Source organism: Neofelis nebulosa, chromosome 1 (genome assembly GCF_028018385.1).
Source record: "Neofelis nebulosa isolate mNeoNeb1 chromosome 1, mNeoNeb1.pri, whole genome shotgun sequence".
Classification (NCBI taxonomy): domain Eukaryota; kingdom Metazoa; phylum Chordata; class Mammalia; order Carnivora; family Felidae; genus Neofelis; species Neofelis nebulosa.
Window position 1 is genome coordinate 158902198 of NC_080782.1, and position 18497 is coordinate 158920694.

Consider the following 18497-nt stretch of genomic DNA (forward strand, 5'->3'; position numbering starts at 1 on the left):
AGAACTGTTAGTGATGTGCTTGGAGACACAAAGGCAAGGGCAGAGAACAGAGGAAGAGGAGAAGGGGACACGTGCAGACTTGGGACCGATGGCCGGCTCTCAGCCAGTGACCATGGGACAAGTCATGCCTCCTCATTTAGCCTCAGGGTTTTTTTTTTGTTTTTTTGTTTTTGTTTTTGTTTTTGTTTTTGTTTTTAATGCACACAAAGCAGGGACGATCACAGCTGCCTCCCATACTTTTTCTGAGGGTTAAGGGAGGATAATGGGCATGGAGGAAACTGGCATACAGTAGGTGCCTAATGCATTTCAGATTCTTCCTTTGTCCATCGGTTTCTCTGTTCTTTGGGGCCCACGGTGCCCTGGCAGGAGGTGAGTGAACTTCCTGACAACCTGCCTGAGACCCCCTGGGGCCCGGTGCAGGGGGTGTGGAGCTAGAACGGCTGTCCAGAACTCGAGGGCAACTTGGGGTTGGCCACCTGGGATGGAGCAGGGAACACCTGCGCGTGAGCTTCCCGAGGCGACGGGCAGTGCAAGACCACAGCGTCGGGATGACTTCCTGCTGGGGCACTTGGCTCCACCTTCTCCCAGTGCTGGTGCACCCACCAGTGGGCACTGCCCGTGCCGGCTCCCAGGCCCTCCTGCCTGCAGACAGGGGTCCTTGTAGGCAAGGGTGCACAGAGCGTGTCAGGCTAAGGCACGCCTGGCTACCCATTTCTTCAGCAGCCGCCAGCTGCTCTGGCTGGAGTCAGGAGCCCTTTGGCCCCCGCCACCACGTGGACAGGCTGCACCTACGTATCCAGAAGGGAGAACAGATAGATGCAGGGGGAGACCACTGAAAAGGCTCATCCTGGGACAACAGTGATCTCGTACCACCTCCCCCGAGCGTGGTAGATACTCTCAAACCCCAAACTTGAAACCCTTCCTCGGAAGTCCTCTGCTGGAAGATACCATTGTGAGTTTCTCAAGTTTGGGGACAACGGGAAGATGACAGGAAAAAAAAGAGGGTAACTTTGTTTCCGTTGGATTATTTAGTTGACGTTTTTCTGACATCAGAATTCATATCCAGTGTTTAGCGGGCTACGTTCTCATGATGTTTCTAGGACTGTTCCCTCCCGCTAGAGATTGGGGTACATAATAGACACTCAATAGATACCTGTTGAGTGGATGAAGGTAGGCAGGATTGATTAGAACTGCTGTGTTTTCCTTTCCAAAGTCAGCTTGAACTTGAGCCGGCCCCACTGACACGGAGCCAGATCTCTGGTCAGCAGGGATGAGTGCATTATGGCTACATGCACTGAAGGCCTCCCATGTGCCCCGCACTGCTGCGGGCGTGTGCATGTGTCAGTGCGCTGCAAGGGCACGGCGCTACCACGAGGCAGGAACGGCTGCTGCTCCCATTTTATGGATGCGGAGACTGAAGCTCAGAGGTCATGTGACTTACTCAGGTTCTCTCACCCCCTAGTAACGGAGCCGGGATTGGGGCTCAGGTGGCCTGGCTCTAGCCCCCTGCTCTCACCCACCCCCCAACAGCCCTCCCTGCTGCAGAATGATCAGGCGACCCTCCCCCTGCCGGGATCCTGCGTGACTCCTAGTGCCAGAGGAAGCCCAGCATACGTGGCTTTTGTCCTGCCGTGTGGGATCCCATCACCGAGTCCGGGCCCTCAGCATCACCCGAGGTGGCAGTGAGTGGGGCAAGGGTTGAGCGTGGTGACCCCTCCCAGCCTCCGATCTTCCAGAGTCTCCCGGCAGACGTAGACACCAGCCTGCAGAGGTTGGAGAGAGGGCCCTGTGAAGCGGCCTCCCTCGCTTCCCCGTCCCCTCCGGCCCTCAAGAGCTGTCACATCACTCCAAGAGGACGTTTTGCTGAAGCTCTGAGTTGGTGACTCACTCTGGGGGAGGCTTCCAGTGGCATTCAGTCTCTGTTGACTTACCAAACGAGCGCTCTCCCCGGGTCTGTGGTGACATTCGTGGTGATGGTGGTGTAGCAGTTCAGAGGGAAGCTTAAGGGTGGCCAGCGGAGAGAGGGGGTGGCAGGCAAGAAGTCACTGACGCAAGAAGCTGTACTCGGGAGGGTCCCGGCAAGACGCCTCTGAAAGCATGCCGTTCTGTTCTTCAGGGTAGCTGGAAGTACCAGACCTGAGCTTCAGGGTCTGAAGCCCCGAGAACCTTCTGTCCCTGTCTCCTTTCCCCCCTCTTAGCAGAGAGTGGGAACTGCGTACGGGCTGAGAGAGGCCTCAAGGGTTTTCCTGATCTGAGAGGGCGGCGGAGAAGGTGGCCGAGGGAGACACTGTGTTCACGGCTTCGTGAAAGAATGTTCTTGTTCTCCCGGCCAAGATAAAGCCGAGTACCCAGTGCCGGGGAGGATGTCCCCCGGCCAGCACGAGCTAGAACATGCTCAGAGAAGCTTGTCCTGGTTGGGCAAAATGCATTCAGCTCCGAGGGCGCGGGGTGAGGCGCTCTGATTTTTCCAGCAGATGGTAGAATCCGCAGAAAGATGAGGAAGAGCGTTTCTCTGAAGTTCTCCCCCAGCCGTCTGACAAGCTAAGCAAATTATTATTTTACAGCCTGGAAGATAAATCGTGAAAAGCTTCTTTATCTGGCTAGGCTTGGGAAGAAACAGGGAGCAGTGCCGTGCGTGTTCTCGTTCCCATGTCTGTTTCCCCCTCGGCTCTCTGGGTTCAGGCCTCCCGGAGCCTGTAGAGATCTCGGGGCTGTGCCGTGGGGGGGGGGGGGGGGTGAGCATCGGGAACTTGGGGGCATCAGCATTTTTTGTCATCTGGGTGGCTACTAGTCAGCTGTTTTGTCTGTGACAGTGTTTTGACAGCTGATCGTGGTTTTTGTTCTTTGCTTGCTGTTTGTGTAAGAAAGAGCGACGCTTTGCCTAACTTGGGAAGGGCACCATTCTGAGCTTGTCAGGGTAAGTGTCATCTGAATAATTGCCACAGAGCAGCAGAAAAAACAAACAAACAAACAAACAAACAAACACAGACAAGCTGGGTGTTCAGCAAGAACTGGGGTGGGGAAAGTGCACTGACCTAATTGAAGCAGAACAGAAGCGGCGGATGAGGCCGAGAGGCGGTCCGGGGTCGCACTCATGGCCTGGAAGTAATCTGGGCCTCGACCTTGCCACTCCCCACCCGGTGCAGACCCAGGCCAGGCCGTGGCTGACACGGGCCCGGCTGTGAACCAGACTTGGCTGAGTGGCAACATCAGTGAGTGGCCTTTGGAGTCTGAATCCTGAGCCTCCGTAGGGTTTATATTTCCAGGAGGATATGCCAGACCAGTTATTGTAAACGCCGAGTGCTTCTGTTTTAAAAGGTGAGGAGCTGCAGCCTTGAGTTTTTCCAATGTGTCCCCAACCCCAGCTGCCCTGGCCTTGCTCTCAGGACCCTCTAGGCCGCCCAGTGACCAACACCTGAGCAGTTAAACCCTGCTCCAGTAGCCAGGGTGCAGGAACCCCGTCCTGCCTCCGCCACCTCCCAGCAGCGCAGGCTTTCCAAGTAAGGCAAAGCGTTGCCCTTGGCCTCCTGAGGCTGAGTATCTCCCTCCTCTCCCATGTAAAGTGGGGGAGGGCTGCTTCTGTTTGGTAAGATCAGAGTCAGCTGATAGCTGGTAGCTCCAGGGGCAAGAACAGCTAGCATACTGAGAATGCTTTTGAGGGTTGTTTTCCCTAACGTTTTATTACGAAAATTTTCAAATATGCAGAGAAATGGAAAGAACCGTACAAGGCAGAACACCCTCTCAGCTTCCGCAATCGTAGTTTGTTGTACTCTCCGCCGTATTACATGCCTGTCCGTTCTTGAGGGTATTTGGAACCATGCTGATGGAGAAGGAACATTTATGGAGCGCCTGTTGTATACCAGGAACAGGCTGAACAGTGCACACGTGCTTTGCAGTCTGCATGTCCTTTCATTCGTGAACTGTCGAACACTCGGGCACCTGAGCCCGATTCTTGTCCTTGATCCGGGCAGCGCCCCCACTGCCTCTACTTGGACACCCTTGAACAGGGACATAAGCCTGTGAAGAAGGTTGTGGAGATATCGGGCCGGGTAGGAAGTGGGGTCTAGTGGTGTGGCGCCCTAGAGCAGGAAGCAGATGGCCGCCCTCGGGCATCAACAGAGGCTTCCTGGAGGAGGTGACATTTGAGCTAGAAAGAGAAGGAGGAGGATGATATCAAGCCAGGGACACAGCACATGTAAAAGGGGAGGCGAGAGGCACCTGGCAGGTTTGGAGGGTGGGAGGTGCTATATGGCCACGCCAGGCCTGTGAGTGGGAACAGCTGGGCCAGGTGAGGTCCAGACAGGCAGGGACCAGCCCCGGGGCACCTGCTTAGGGCCTAGATTTCAGCCGGGTAGTGGGGGTGGGCTGGTGAACAAGACCGGCTCCCCCCTGCCAAGCTGTGCGTGCCGTGTCTGAGCCCTGCGTGTGAAATGCTTGCCTTTCCTTCTGGGAGGAGGCGAGATTCACAGAGCAGCAGGACAGAAACCCTGGGTTATTTTGCGCCTAACCTTAGAATACTCGATTGTAGTCAAACCGCGGTAATAACTGAGCCTGTTCCTCTGTGTCTCCATTGACGCACCAAGCCTGTGACAGCCGTGAGCTGTTGACATCCTATTTTGCAGATATGAAAACTGAGGCTCAGGGAGTTCTGAAGCAGGTTGTGCGCCATCACCCAGTGGCAGAGGCCAGGTTCCCACGCAGGTCTGTCTGCCGCCAGAGCTCACGCAGCTCACGGAGCCACACTGTGTGCCTTTGAAGCCGTTCGCTGCTCTGAGTAAGTGTTTTGTGAAACGTGTGCAGCTATTTCCAGATCTGTATGGCCGGTTCACCCAGACCACCCAGAATTAACTCCAGCATGGTCACCCGCCCAGGGGACGGCTATGGCTTTTCCCTCTAGGTGTCAGAATCGGCCTCTCGTTGTTGTGGTCCCCTTGGAGAATTTGTTTCGCCGCCAGGAGCCCAAATCCCTTTTTGGCAAAATTTTGATGGAGGCCTGCCGCTGGCGGGGTGGTCGTGGACAGCAGGTGCACATGTGCGGGGGAAGGGTCTCTCTAAGCTGTCAGGCGCCACCCAGCCCGTGCCGGGCATTCCGCTGTGAGTTGGCTTCACTTCCCCACTCGGAACATGCGGGCATTTGCTAGCCTGCTGGAGAGCTCTTCGTGAAGCAGCCTCGGGCCTCTCTCCATGTGTTCATTCATCAGGACACACTGGGACGCTTGGTCGTACGGTAGGGTGGACATATGTGCCCCTCTTCTGGCTCTGCTCCCTCCCCTTGTTGATTTGAATGGCCTGCTTGCTCTGAGGCAGCCCTTGCATGAAGAGTGTCAGGCCTTCTGGGGAGTCAAGGCACCTGGGCCTGGCCCCCCTCACCTCAACCACAGGGAAGCGGGCTTCCGAGGAAGGTGTCCTGGATTGGCAGATCCGGAGGAGCCTCGCGGCAGGTCATTTGCAACCTGCCTGTGAAGTGTCTGATGTCGCAGACTTAGATGCGGTGCTGCATGAGACCCCACTGCCTGCCTGGATGGTCTCAGTGCTCACACAGAAAGTCCTCAGCCCGTGTCCAGAGGTACGGGGGAGGGGGCAGCTGCTAGGGAGCCTTGCAGAGACATCCTCGAGTGCATGAGTGTGGATTATTCGGGGACAGGTTGCAAGGGTCTCTGGACAGCCTGAAACTGAACGTGAATGGGCCGGTGGTCCATGTGGTCAACTTGGGGGTAAGAATCTGATAGGGTCCTGGCCAGGGCACCAAGCTCTTCTTCCTGTCCCCGGGCCTGTGAAATGAACCTCTCTGAGCCTCGGCTTCGTTTTCTCCAACAGGGGAGAGTGGATCCAGGGGGACGACTGGATTTCCCTTTTGGGGTTGCCCTCAGAGGGGAGGGTGCCTGGCATGGCCAAGATGCAATGAAGAGACAGGTGTATCTGGAACAGAGTGAGCAAGGGGACAACAAGGGAGAGAAGGGGTACGGGACGCACAGCAGTGGGCAGGGCAAGCAGGGCTGGAGAGTCCCAGAGGGACTTTGGGAGACAGGCGTCCCTGGGGGGTGCCTCCCAGAGGAGGGCCAGGACTGGACTCAGGTGTGGATGGGACCCCTGTCCCCGGCGGAAGCAGGGGCCAGCGAGTAGGAGGCTTCAGGAGACGCTACAGGACTGGGGGCATGGGGTGCTGGTGGAGCTAAGCAGAAACACGTGGGTTGTGGATAAAAGGAACGTGGTCCCATCCTTTCCCCTCACCCAACAACTACCTGTCCAGATGGGAAGGAGAGAGCGTTGCTTAAGCAGGAGAAAAGCCTCCAGATGGCAGAGTGCATGTAGGTGTTTGTTGCCTGCAGTGCTCTTGGACAGGGGAGTGAGTGGGGGCCGGCTGACGTCCCTGGACCCTGCCTCCAGCCCGCCCCTCTCACTCACCCCTCTGGAGAAGCAGCCCATGCAGGGACACTCAGCTCCCCCAGGGTGGTTGGTCTAGATAGCTCCTGGTTGGGGCACACACATAGTACATGCTCATACGCAGGACAGGCACTGTGGGACCAGGCCACCCCCTCCACTATGATCTGGCTGTACTGCCTCTGGCCGGTTACTCAGCCTCTCTGGGTCTCAGTGTTTTCACTTGTAAAACGGGGTTATAAAATATCACCTCCCTCCGAGAGGGGCTGTGAGGATAAATCTGTATTACGGGTGAAGCACATTGCCCCTCATCCTTGCCAGCTTTTGTCGCTGCTGTTCCCTCTTACCTAGGCGGAGAAGAAATTTGATGTTCGAGAAAAGTCGCGGGATTTAGGATCCAGTGAGTGGGTTTTGGCGTTTATCTCTCTATCGTCTGTCTGACTTCTGCACATTTAATGTAGCCGATCACAAACCCAAGCCTTTGTAAGAGAGGCCGTGGCCATCCCTGTAACCCACAGTGAAAGGGGAAACTTAGGTTATTTCAACAGAATGGAGGCCTCCCCACAAAAAGCAGAGGCATCTGGAATGCTCTGCCTGCCCCCACCCTCCCCAGCCCATTATAGGCTCACAACTCTGTCTAGACTTCTTTGAGGCTTTACTGTCACCCAGTTGAGCACCTCTAAACTTTGAGGTACATAAGATACTCCACACCCACAAGGGGTGTCCGGGTAGCTGATCAGCCCCCACTCCATGCCCACCCATAGGCCAACCTGCCCCCTTCCTGGCGCCCACTGTGCCACCATACTGGGGCCTCACCACTACCAACTTTTTCCCATTTAGCGGGTGATCCTGCAGGACTGCAGTGAGGACAAGATGAAACAGGAAAAGCGAAGGCATTCTGAAAGCCGTAACCCGTTGTATGAATGAATGTCTCCTCACCCCGAGATGGAATGTGAGGGATTGTCATTGCCACCCTCCGTCGACAATGAGTAATAGTAGTGACAGCTGACTTGTTTATTACACCCACTTACTACAGCTCTGGGAGGTACCACTGTCGTACAGGTGGGGAAACTGAGGCACAGAGAGGCGAGGGTGGCGGGGAAGGTTGTGGTTTGAGCAAGGATGAGCCAAGCACATTCCCCCGAGAGCTATCATCTAGACATCGGTAGGGGGCTCTTTAAATTTCAGCCTGTTGTGCTTAGAGAATACACTTTGTACGATGACCACCTTGTGAAACGGACTGAGACTCCTATTGAGGGCTAAGATAGGATCTGCCCTGGAGAATGTTCCAAGTACACTTGAGGGAAGTACGCACCTGCTGTTGGGAGGTGTTCTGTGTCTGTCTGCTAGGTCTGGTTGGTTTCCGGTGTTCGAGTCCGCTGTTTCCTTGCTGACCTTCTGCCTGGTTGTTCTACCCATTACTGAAAGCGGGGCATTGATGTCTCCAACTGTCCATGGGGAACTGTCTATTTCTCGCTTTATTTCTGTCAGTTTTTGTTTTATGTGCTTTGGGGCTTTGTTGCTTGGTGCATGTATGTTTGTAAATGTTGTATCTTCCTGATGGATTGATCCTTTGGTCCTTATAAAATGTCCTTCTTTGTCTGTAATAACAGATTTTGTCTTAAAGTCTGTGTTTGATATCTGCTCTCTTTGGCTATTTGTATGATATCCATTTTTCCATCTGCTTGAAAAATGCGTATTTATGTTTTGAGAGAGGGAAAGAGAGCAAGCCAGGGAGGGGCAGCGATAGAGGGAGAGAGAAATCCCAATCAGGCTCCACGCCGTCCATAAAGAGAGCCTGATGCCCAGGCTCGAATCCATGAGCCGCGAAATCATGACCTGAGCCGAAACCAAGAGTCAGATACTTATCTGACTGAGCCACCCAGGCACCCTCCTTTTTCCATCTTTTATATTCAGCACCACAGTGTTTTTGAATCTAAAGTGGCTCTCTTAGCACATAGTTGGATTATGTGTTTTTAATCCATTCTTCTGGTCTCTCCCTTTTGATCGAAGTGTTTCATATATTTCAAGTAATCCTTAATAAGTTCGGATTTATGTCTGCAACTTTGTTACTCATTCTCAGTATGTCTTATCTCTTCTTTTCTTCCCCTGTCCCTCCCTTACTACTTTGTTTTTTGGTAAAAGGTATTTTCTAGTGCGACATTTAAATACCCTTGTTGTTTTAGTACGCAGATGGCTTTTCCAAGCATACTAAAACCTGTTTGAGAGGCAGAACATCTCCTTGCCCAGAGAGAATGAAGGCAGGGGTGGGAACTGGACAAGAGTGCGTTGGTCATAAAGGCCAGAAGTGACAGGCCCCCAGGGAGAAAGCTGCCAATCAGGGAGACGGGTAGATGGGATGGACCCAGACAAACTGGGTGGGTGCTGATGATCCAGCCCAGAAGCTCCTTTGGGGAGGAGGAGAATGATTTGTCTCTGGTGTTCCTGTAAGGGGCCCTGCCTCAGGGTGGGTTTTAATGAATGTGTTGAATGAGCGAATGAATGAATGAATGACTCACTCTCCCACTCGCTGCAAAAGCTCTGGTCATCGGTGGCTGTGTAACAAATTATACTCCTGAGATTCTGCAGGTCGGGGGGTGGGCCGGGCTTCATCGGTAGCTTCTTCTGCTCTCTTTGTCCATGGAAGTTACTCAGTGGAATTCACGTAGCAGGTGAGCTGGTCTGGAGGGTGCAGCACGACCTCATGTTCGTATCTGGGAACTTGTGGACATGTCTGGAAGGCTGGGCTCAGCCGGAACTGCTGACCGGAGGGTGTGCGTGTGGCTCCTCCAACACGGCGGTCTCAGGGGGTCGGGCTTCTCGCGTGGTGGCCCGGGGCTCCCAGAGCCGGTGTTCCAAAAAGGCTGGTGGGAGCCGCAAGGCTTTGTGTGACTCGACCTTGGGAGCCCTGGACGGTCACTTCTGCCCCCTCCTGCTGGTCTCAATGGGAGGAGGAGCAGGGGTCCGCAGCCGGCCCTATTAATCTGCCGTGTCAGGTGTGCTCATGCCGTGTTGTCGCTTCCCCAACCTAAGGCTGTCAGAAGTTTCCCTAGTAGCTTGCCTGCGGCCCCCCTCCCTCTGAGCTGTATTTTTAACTCCCGCCATATGGCGAAGCAGCCAAAACATCCAGGGAGGAGAAAGGGGATCTGGAGGAAATCATCGCCGCTAATGCGTTTTGGATAACTGCAGCAATTAAGAGCATGGCGTTCTCCTCCCACCATCTCCCCCCACTCCTGCCCCCCCACCACTGGTGCCTTGTGTGAGCACCACTCCTGCCTGGAGAGGCTGCTGTCCTGCGGGGGCAGGCGGGGGTTCCCACAGACTTGCTCCTGTCTTGCTGGGGACCTCAGGGGACTCTCTGGGCAGGGCAGTCACACACACGTCCTGGACTAGCTCCTGGGAGAGGATGCCCCAGAGTGCACTGAGGCCTGAGCCGCCACTCAGTGAGCAGGCAGGGGCCGTGTACCCTCCCCCGATCCTGTTTGTCCTAGCCACGGGCACGGGGATCTCTCTTGCTCTGAAACCTGCCCAGGTGGGGTGGCCAGGCGGCTACCTGCCACCCACGCCCACCTGTGCATTGTCACACCTTGGTGCCTTTGCCCACGCTGCTCCCTCTGCCCGGAATGCCCTTCCCACACCTCCACGGCTGCCTCCAGAAACCCCACGTGTCCTTTAAGGACAGGCTCCCATCTCAGAACTCTTCCTAATTTCATATACGTCGGAATCAGTGCTCTCTTTTTTGTATAGACATATTTTTGATGTTTGTTCATTTCTTGAGAGAGACAGAGACACAGCACCAGCAGGGGAGCGGAAGACAGAGAGGGAGACACAGAATCGGAAACAGGCTCCGGGCTCTGAGCTGTCAGCACAAAGCCCGACACGGGGCTCGAACCCACGAATCGTGAGATCATGACCTGAGCCGAAGTCGGATGCTCAACTGATTGAGCCACGCAGGCGCTCCTAAAATCGGATATTTTAGATAAATCCTTGATTGTTATGTGGACATGTCCAGGGTCTCCAAAATGGAGTGGGCACATCCTTGGGGGCAAAAACCACCATCGTTTGAGGTACAGGACAAAAATGTTGGAGCTTCTGTTTCCCTTGATTATTTAATTTCATCTTCAATGTCATTTTGGTGGACTGGCGATGTGCTATCGTGGCGTGGCGATGTGTTATCAGTGGGCTTACGTTTATTGTGCGGACGTGTGTTCAGACTCTCATTAAAAAGTCTAGTGTCTGACTTTCTACTGCTTTCCTCCTCCAGGCAGCTACTTTCCTGGCCTCCACCGTGAGACTGGTTGAAATAAGCCTTTCTTGAGCACCTGCTATGTGCTGGCTGATCCCCTCTTTATCTGCATGGCCCCACTTTATAGATGAGGACCCTGAGGCTCAGAGAAGTGAAGCATCTTGCTTGCGGTTGCACAGCTAGTAAGGGCAGGGCCCACCATGAACTGTGACTCCCAAACCAGTGCTCTTCCCTTCTGCTCTGTGTCTGGTGGCCCCGAGGCCCACCGCTGGCCAAGCTCTCGGGCTGTGCCTGTGGTGGGGCAGTGGCAGTGATGGGAGCTGGCCTCCTGTGTGTTTCTGTGGCCTCCGGGAGAGAGGGGTGGTCCTGCTAGCCATGGTCTGGATGTGGCATGCAAAGCCTTCTCCCTCGTGGACAGGACTCCACAAGCGTGGTCTCTTTCGTCTCCCCAGAAACCTGAAAGCAGGGGCCCAGGAGGAGAGGACACGGACAGATCTGGAGGACAGTGGTTCAGCAGGAACGTCTGTTGGGTACGGCCCTCTTGCTTAAAAAACATGCAGACTCCGGCCCCCGGGAGCTCAGGGCGGCATGGGGGTGAGATGGCGGGAGCTGATTCGTCGTGTCTTCCCAGATTCCCCTTCACCAGATGCCAAAAGCCCTGTCCGCCTCAGCTGGAGGAGACCAGAGGGATGGGAACGGCAGCTTTTATCATGTCAGAATGTCAGCCCCTCTTCTTTGCAAGGACTGTTTTTATTGTACAAGGTAGTGTCTTTAATCTCTCTACTGAACTGGAACTTGAGGTCCAATCCAGTAAGCGGTTACGGAACCTTGTGCATGCAGACGTGTGCCAGGGAGGGGGACAGGTCTGGGGGCACAGGGCGGTGGCCTCACGGCCTGGTAGGGAAGCAGGTGGCCTCTCCCCTGTGCAGGCGTCTGTGAGGAGAGTGTGCTGGAAAGTGTGCTGGGCTGGGGAGGTGAGGGAGAGTGTTAGGAGGGACGGGGAGCCCCAGATAGTCTCAGCACGCCCTTCCCCACTGCCCTTCAGGGACCCCACATCCTGGGTTTTACCTGTGTCCCTCTAGGCGGGAGGGTTGACTTTCTTTTTCTTCTCAAGGTGACAGCTGAAGCTGAAGCTTACGATTTTTCTCCCCGAATGGTTCTCCTTTGCTTTAATTTGATTGAAACAAACCACTTCCTTCCCCACGTATGAGCTGGTGGCCAGCCTGGGCTCCCGGGTTCAATGGAAAAGTCCCCGGCCGGGGTCTGTGCCTCTCACGCTGCAGGCTGAGCTTGGCTTTCTGTCTGAAAAAGGCCAGTGCTGCTGTAGTGAGACCCATGCTGGGTCCTCGGGTATTTTCCACGGTTGAGACGCTGTCTCAGGCAGTGGCCTAGATGTGGTCTCGATCGCACAGGGGGATGTCAAGGGCTGTGGGGTTGGGATGGAACACTGTCACTTCGCCTGCCCCGTTTGCCAAGTGCAGTTTGATGAATGAAAATCGCTGAGGTGGTGGGTGTTTGCAAGTGTGGGTTTGGAGGCTGGCTCTGTCCTGAGCAGCTGGGGTGAGTTTCCTCCTCCGGAAAGGGGGCACAATGATAGGGAACGGCGCTGTCGTTCCAGGAAGTCCAGCACTGGCTGTGACAGCCCACAGCCATTATTGTTTGGGAAATTGTGGGAGAAACGGTACAAGGGGTCTTGGAGGTGATAAAAGGCGTGATCTTTGTACTGCATGAGGGTGGGTGTATGAGCCAGACAGCTACCTCCAGGGTCTGCTTTCCCTTGTGTTCTTTAACATTGAAACTTCTGTTGGGTGTGTGCATGTGTTTTGTTTTTTGTTTTTTAATATGGCCACGAGGCCAGTCAGAAATACAGACTGCATTTCTTAGTCTCACTGGTACTTAGAGATGGCCGTGTGACTCTGTTCTGGCCAAAAAGAGGAAAGCATAAGTGTGGTGTGCAGCTTCCAGGAAGTGTCTTTAAAAGGAAGGGGTGGGTCTTTGGCCCCTTGCTCCTTCCTGCTGGCTAAAATAAGAATGTGATGGCTGATGCGTAGGCAGCCATTATGGGTTGTGAGGACAAGGGCCGCCCCACAGGGATGCAGTGAGTTGCAGGGAGCCTGGGCCCCTGATAACCTGGGGGAACCACAGCACACACCCTGGACTGCCCACCTCGAGGCTCTTACATGAGAGACTAAAACCATGTGTGGAAGCCCGTGTTAGTGTCTTTGGTTTTGGCCTCTCTTCATCAGTCCTAAGGTTACAATGAAGGTGGTTTTACAGCCGTAATTTGAAGATGCTTGGGAGCCTGAGGCTTCAGAGTTTGAGTCATTCGGAATGGAGGTGGGTCCCCCAGGGACCCTAGTGTTGGGGTAGTTGCTAAATTTAATCTTATTGAGTGAATGAAGGCCAGTTACTTCATACAGTATGAGTCACAGAGGCAGAGGATTGGCTGAGGCCCGTGGCCCCTGATGCTGGTGGATGGTGGCACCCATGGGAAGTGCTGGGGCCAGCAGGGTTCTCTCAGGGTAAGACTCGATGGGTTAGCTGGGTGGCCGCTGCTCCGGCCAAGAAGAGGGGCAAGAGGCTGGCCTTTCGGAAAGTGGGGAGGTGGGCAGATGGACAGACCTTCTGGAAGGAGAAGGGGCAACACAGCTGCCTGCTGGGAGAGAGGCAGACAGGCTGACAGATCCTGATGGGTTGTGGCGGGGTTTAGAAATAGAGACAGAGGGACAGAGGGAGACCCAGGGAGAGGCAGAGGCTGCGAGATGTGTGGGCAACCACATGTCTGGGACTGTCCTTCTCGCACTGCCTTCTTTTCTTCCCACGTGTGTTGAATTCGTCATTGATTTATTCATTTATTCATTCACTTAACCAGCACTCGCCCAGGCTCCTAAGTGCCAGCCTGCAGCCTGCGACGCTGGAGTCAGCCCTCAGGGGGATGCCCGCTGGTGTGAGGGAGGGGGAGGGAGAGAGGGAGGAGGTGGACGGGGTGGGGGTGGGGAGGGTTGCTGCACAGCCATCGGAAAAGGCCTCTGCCGCTTGTTCTGGAGGTGCCTTATGTGCCAGAAGATTCTGAGACTAATTAGAATCATTATAAGAGTTGGGGTAAAAGCGAGCCTGAAAGGGGGTACATTTTTACTGTCTGCTCCCAGCCCCACCCCTTCCCTGTGCCCCAGGTGTCCTTACATAGGAAAGCAGGTGTTTTCCACGGGCAGGGGAAGAGACTACTTTGATTTAAAAGCCAATTTGAGTTTTAAAAGAGGAATTGTGATAGGTCGTGGGGAGCCTGAACCCTGAGAACACAGGAGGATGCAGCCTCAGCAGCCGGAGTCCGTGCAGTGGCCGCTCCGGGAAGACGAGTTTGCTGCCGGGCTTTCTGGGGGCCCCCTGGTCTGCCCGACCAGTGCCCGGCTCAGCAGCAAAGCCAGAGCTTTGGGGCTATTTACATCCACTCCAGCAAATCTTTTGATCTCAGTGATCCTGCGCAAAGCTGAGTTGTGCTGGCTTCTACACGCCGGCCCCCTGGGTGGACAGGCTGAGGGACGAGGACTGAATTCAGAGAAGGGCTAGAAGGACCTCTTCATCCACACCTGAACTCAGGCAGGCCGAGAACTTGGCCAGAGTCACCAGCTTGTGTGTGCCAAGCCCTGTGCTCCTGTTTCTCTGTCCTGAGGGGGGAGGCAGGGGTGGGGCGCTGGCAGGGACCAGGCATTAGTTGAGCACTTATTATGTGCCAGGTACTTTTCTTGTCCAGAGGAGTGTGGTTTATTTTAAATATTTTTTTAAATTTTTACATGTTTATTTATTTATTTTGAGAGAGCGAGAATGAGCTGGGGAGGGGCAGAAGAAAGAGAGAGAGAGAGAATCCCAAGCAGGCTCCACACTGTCAGTGCAGAGACCGACGTGGGGCTCAATCTCACAAACTGCGAGATCATGACCTGAGCCACAGTCAAGAGTCAGATGCTTAACTGACTGAGCCACCCAGGACCCCTATTTTTTATTTTATTTTATTTTATTTTATTTTATTTTATTTTATTTTATTTTTTAAGGAGCCTCTATTTTTAAAAGCTATGGTAAATACAGATGACATAAAACTTCTCATTTGTAGCCATTTTTAGGTGTCCAGTTCAGTGGCATTAAACACACAGCGTTGTGTGCACACACACACACACACACACACAGAGTACTCACCAGCCGACTCCAGAACTCTCTCCATCTTGCAAAACTGGAACTCTAGCTCCCCACTCCTCCTTCCCTGGCACCCACCACCCTACTTTTCCGTCTCTAGGAATCGGACCCCTCTAGGGACCTCGTGTAAGTGGGATCGTACCATAGTTATCTTTCTGTGACTGGCTGACTTCACCAGGCGTAATGTCCTCAAGGTTCATCCATGCTGTGGCCTGCGTCAGGACTTCCTTCCTCTTTAAGGCTGAGTAATATTCCACCGTACGGAGAGACCACACTTGGTCCATTTGTTCGTTGGTGGATGCTTGGGCTGCTTCCACCTTTTGGTTACTGTGAATGATATTGCTGTGGACATTGACATCATACTTTCACTTCTTTTGGGTGTGTGCCCAGGAGTGGAATTTCTGGGTTCTATGGGGATGTGCTGGAGACTTAAAAGCAATTTTTTTTCAATGTTTATTTATTTTGAGAGACAGAGAGAGACAGAGCATGAGTGGGGGAGGGGTAGAGAGAGAGGGAGACACAGAGTTCAAAGCAGGCTTCAGGCTCTGAGCCGTCAGCACAGAGCCTGATGCGGGGCTTGAACTCACAAACTGCAAGATTGTGACCTGAGCTGAAGTCAGGTGGTCAACCGACTCAGCCAACGAGGCACCCCTACAGACTTTTATTTTTATTTATTTATTTATTTATTTACTTATTTATTTACTTATTTATTTATTTAACGTTTATTTAATTTTGAGACAGAGGGAGACAGAGCATGAATGGGGGAGGGTCAGAGAGAGGGAGACACAGAATCCGAAACAGGCTCCGGGCTCTGAGCTGTCAGCACAGGGGCCCGATGCGGGGCTCGCACTCACGGACTGCGAGATCGTGACCTGAGCCGAAGTCAGCGCTCAACCGACTGAGCCACCCAGGCGCCCCTAGAGACTTTTAGGTATAGGAACTGAGCTGTTGCGTAACTGCTGAGGTAAGTGTTGTCTGTGTTTTACAGATGAGGAAACTGAGGCAGAAGAGTGGGCAGGAAGCTGGTGGAGGTAGGAATGGTTGGAGGGGAGCCATACGATGCCTCCATTTCCTGGCTCTTCCCTGGGGAGGTGCGTGGCTCCCTCCCCCACTTCCCTCTGGGGGTCCGCCTTCCCTGAGCACCCTGTCTGAGCCTCTGGCTCTCCCCTCAGATCCTTCCCCCTTGCCCTGCTCTCCCTCTGGGCACAGAGCCCTGCACCCCATATTCTGGAGGTGTTTGCTTATTACCCTGAAGGATGCTGGTTTCATAGGGGCAGGACTTTCCATTTGCTCATTCTTTTTTTTTTTAATTTGTAATGTTTGTTTATTTTTGAGAGACACAGAGAGAGAGAGAGCGTGAGCAGGGGAGGGGCAGAGACGGAGGGAGACACCGAATCCGAAGCAGGCTCCAGGCTCTGAGCTGTGAGCATGGAGCCCGATGCGGGGCCCAAACCCACAGACCACGAGATCATGACTTGAGCCCAAGTCAGCCAATTAACCGACTGAGCCACGCAGGCGTCCCTGTTTGCTCATTCTTGAAGCCCCAGCAGCACACAGTAGACCCTCAGGAAATACTCAGTGACCGATTGCACACAGTGGGCATTCCCTCCCTCTCCTGCTGCTTCTGCACAGCCCTGGCCCTGCGGGAGCCCCTGGTAGCCCAGCTGAGGGGCCCTGCACCTGCAGGGACGCCTGGCCTGTGTCCCCATTCACGGAGCTCCTTCCTCTGCACCTGGAGCAGCTGCCAAGGGCAGCCCAGGCCTGGTGGCCTCTCGCAGGTCCCCGCCTGGCCCTGCGCTCAGGGCTGACGGTGACGAACATCCCTCTACCCTTCCGGTTATTAACTCGGCTTCCGATGGGGCTCTGGCTGCTCCAGACTCAGGGGTGCTATTTGGTGGTTGAGAGCGTCTGCGATGCAGTGACCCCATCTGCAGTGTGCGGGCGTCCCCACCGTGCACGCAGCACAGTGACTGCGGCCACAGCCCTCCCGGCTCCGCGGCTGACCTCCCGTGAGGAGGGAGAGTTAATCACACTCAGCAGGCGTGGTGCATTTATCATCGCCGTCCAGCCAAGGCCGCTCTCTGCCTTCATCCATTCGTTTCTCCCCCCGCCCTGCGCCCGCTCCGCGTGGGACCGTCCCCTCCCCCTGGCCCCTGGCGTGGTGGCCGTCTGCTCTTCTAGGCCCCTGCCCCTCTGTGTCTGCCGTCAGCACCCATAACGATTTCTGTACGCGGGTCTGGTTAGTTGTGGGCAGACCCCCTTAACACCCTCACTCCCAGGGGCTGCAGCCGGTGGGAGGGGGGTCTTCTTGGAAGAAATGGTGAGGGGGACCTCACCCAGATAGGCTCACCCCACCGGGCCCCAGTGGACCATGCCTCGCTTCCAGGCAGGACGTCTCCAGTGACTTTACTGTCTGGGCCCCGTGGCCCCTCCTGGAGCCCCCACCCTGCCTGGCTTCCCCTGAGAGCCCCCCTCAGTTGACGGGGTCCCTGCTGCCGGAAGCCCACCCTTAACATCTCACCCTTCTCGTGTCCCCTCAGCTCTGTGTTTTCAAGGTTCGTGGTGAGGCTGACGTGCACCCCGCTGGTTGCTTCTCCCTGACCAGAATCCCCTGGGGCAGGGAGTAGGGTGTCTGCCATGATCCAGCAGCCCCTCCCATGGGGTCAGACACTGGACCGCGTCCACAGCAGGTTATGCTCACGAATCGCCATCCTGCTGAGTGTCCCCTCAGGGGTCTGTGTGAGCATTTCCTTCACAGGAGTAGACACATAGCAGGGGCAGCACCCCCAGCAGGGTGAGGTGGTTCTCCAGAAAGGCGGCCCAGGCTGTGCTCCTGTTGCAGGGCTGTGTCCCCACACCCGTGCCGAGCATCGTCCCCCTCCCTGCTGTTTATCTGCTTCTCATCCCCTTCTGGCTTTAAAGCCGTCTTTGGGGGGCGCCTGGGTGGCGCAGTCGGTTAAGCATCCGACCTCAGCCAGGTCACGATCTCGCGGTCCGTGAGTTCGAGCCCCGCGTCAGGCTCTGGGCTGATGGCTCAGAGCCTGGAGCCTGTTTCCGATTCTGTGTCTCCTTCTCTCTCTGCCCCTCCCCCGTTCATGCTCTGTCTCTCTCTGTCCCAAAAATAAATAAAAAACGTTGAAAAAAAAAATTAAAAAAAAAAAGCCGTCTTTGGGGTGCCCCCGCCTCCCCTCCTGCCTGCTGCTCAGTGGGGGTTAAATGAGCCCACCCTGTAGGGCTGGAAGGAGGACCCAGTGGGTTACTGAGTGTCAGGAGGGCCCGGTGCCCTGTAGGCGCTCAGGGAGACCTGCTCCTACCTGTTCACGGAAGGACCACCTGGGCGGGTCCACCCTGCAGCCAGACTGCCTGCAGTCCAAGGCCAGCTGTGCGACCTTGGCACGCTTATCTCCTCTGTGCCTCAGTTTCCTCATCTGTAAACTAGGGGCAATGGCTGTGCTTCGGAAGACTGTGGAGGGGGAAGGCATTCAGTGTGAGCACAGAGGCCCTGGCGTTAACGATTCACCCTGCGGGAGATTCACCGCAGACCTTGGGGATAAGGCTTTGGCTCTCAGCTCTTGTGGGGCCCCATGTTCCTGGCCTCTCCCCCTTGCCCCAGGAGCCCAGGGGACAGGAGCACGGTCCCATGTTGCCACAGTGGGGAGTTTCCAGAGGGCAGGGAGGGCCGGGG

General features: G+C 55.0%; 1 protein-coding gene across 1 annotated transcript in view; it reads left to right on the forward strand.

Moving 5' to 3' along the window:
• LOC131488270 (nuclear pore membrane glycoprotein 210-like) overlaps positions 1-7228 on the forward strand; it is a 61476-nt gene extending 54248 nt beyond the window's left edge. The window contains 4 exon segments of the mRNA XM_058689912.1: positions 3147-3212; positions 5382-5566; positions 6733-6781; positions 7146-7228. Of these exon segments, the coding sequence (XP_058545895.1) occupies positions 3147-3212; positions 5382-5566; positions 6733-6781; positions 7146-7228 (383 nt within the window).
• Positions 7229-18497: the final 11269 nt, after the last annotated feature.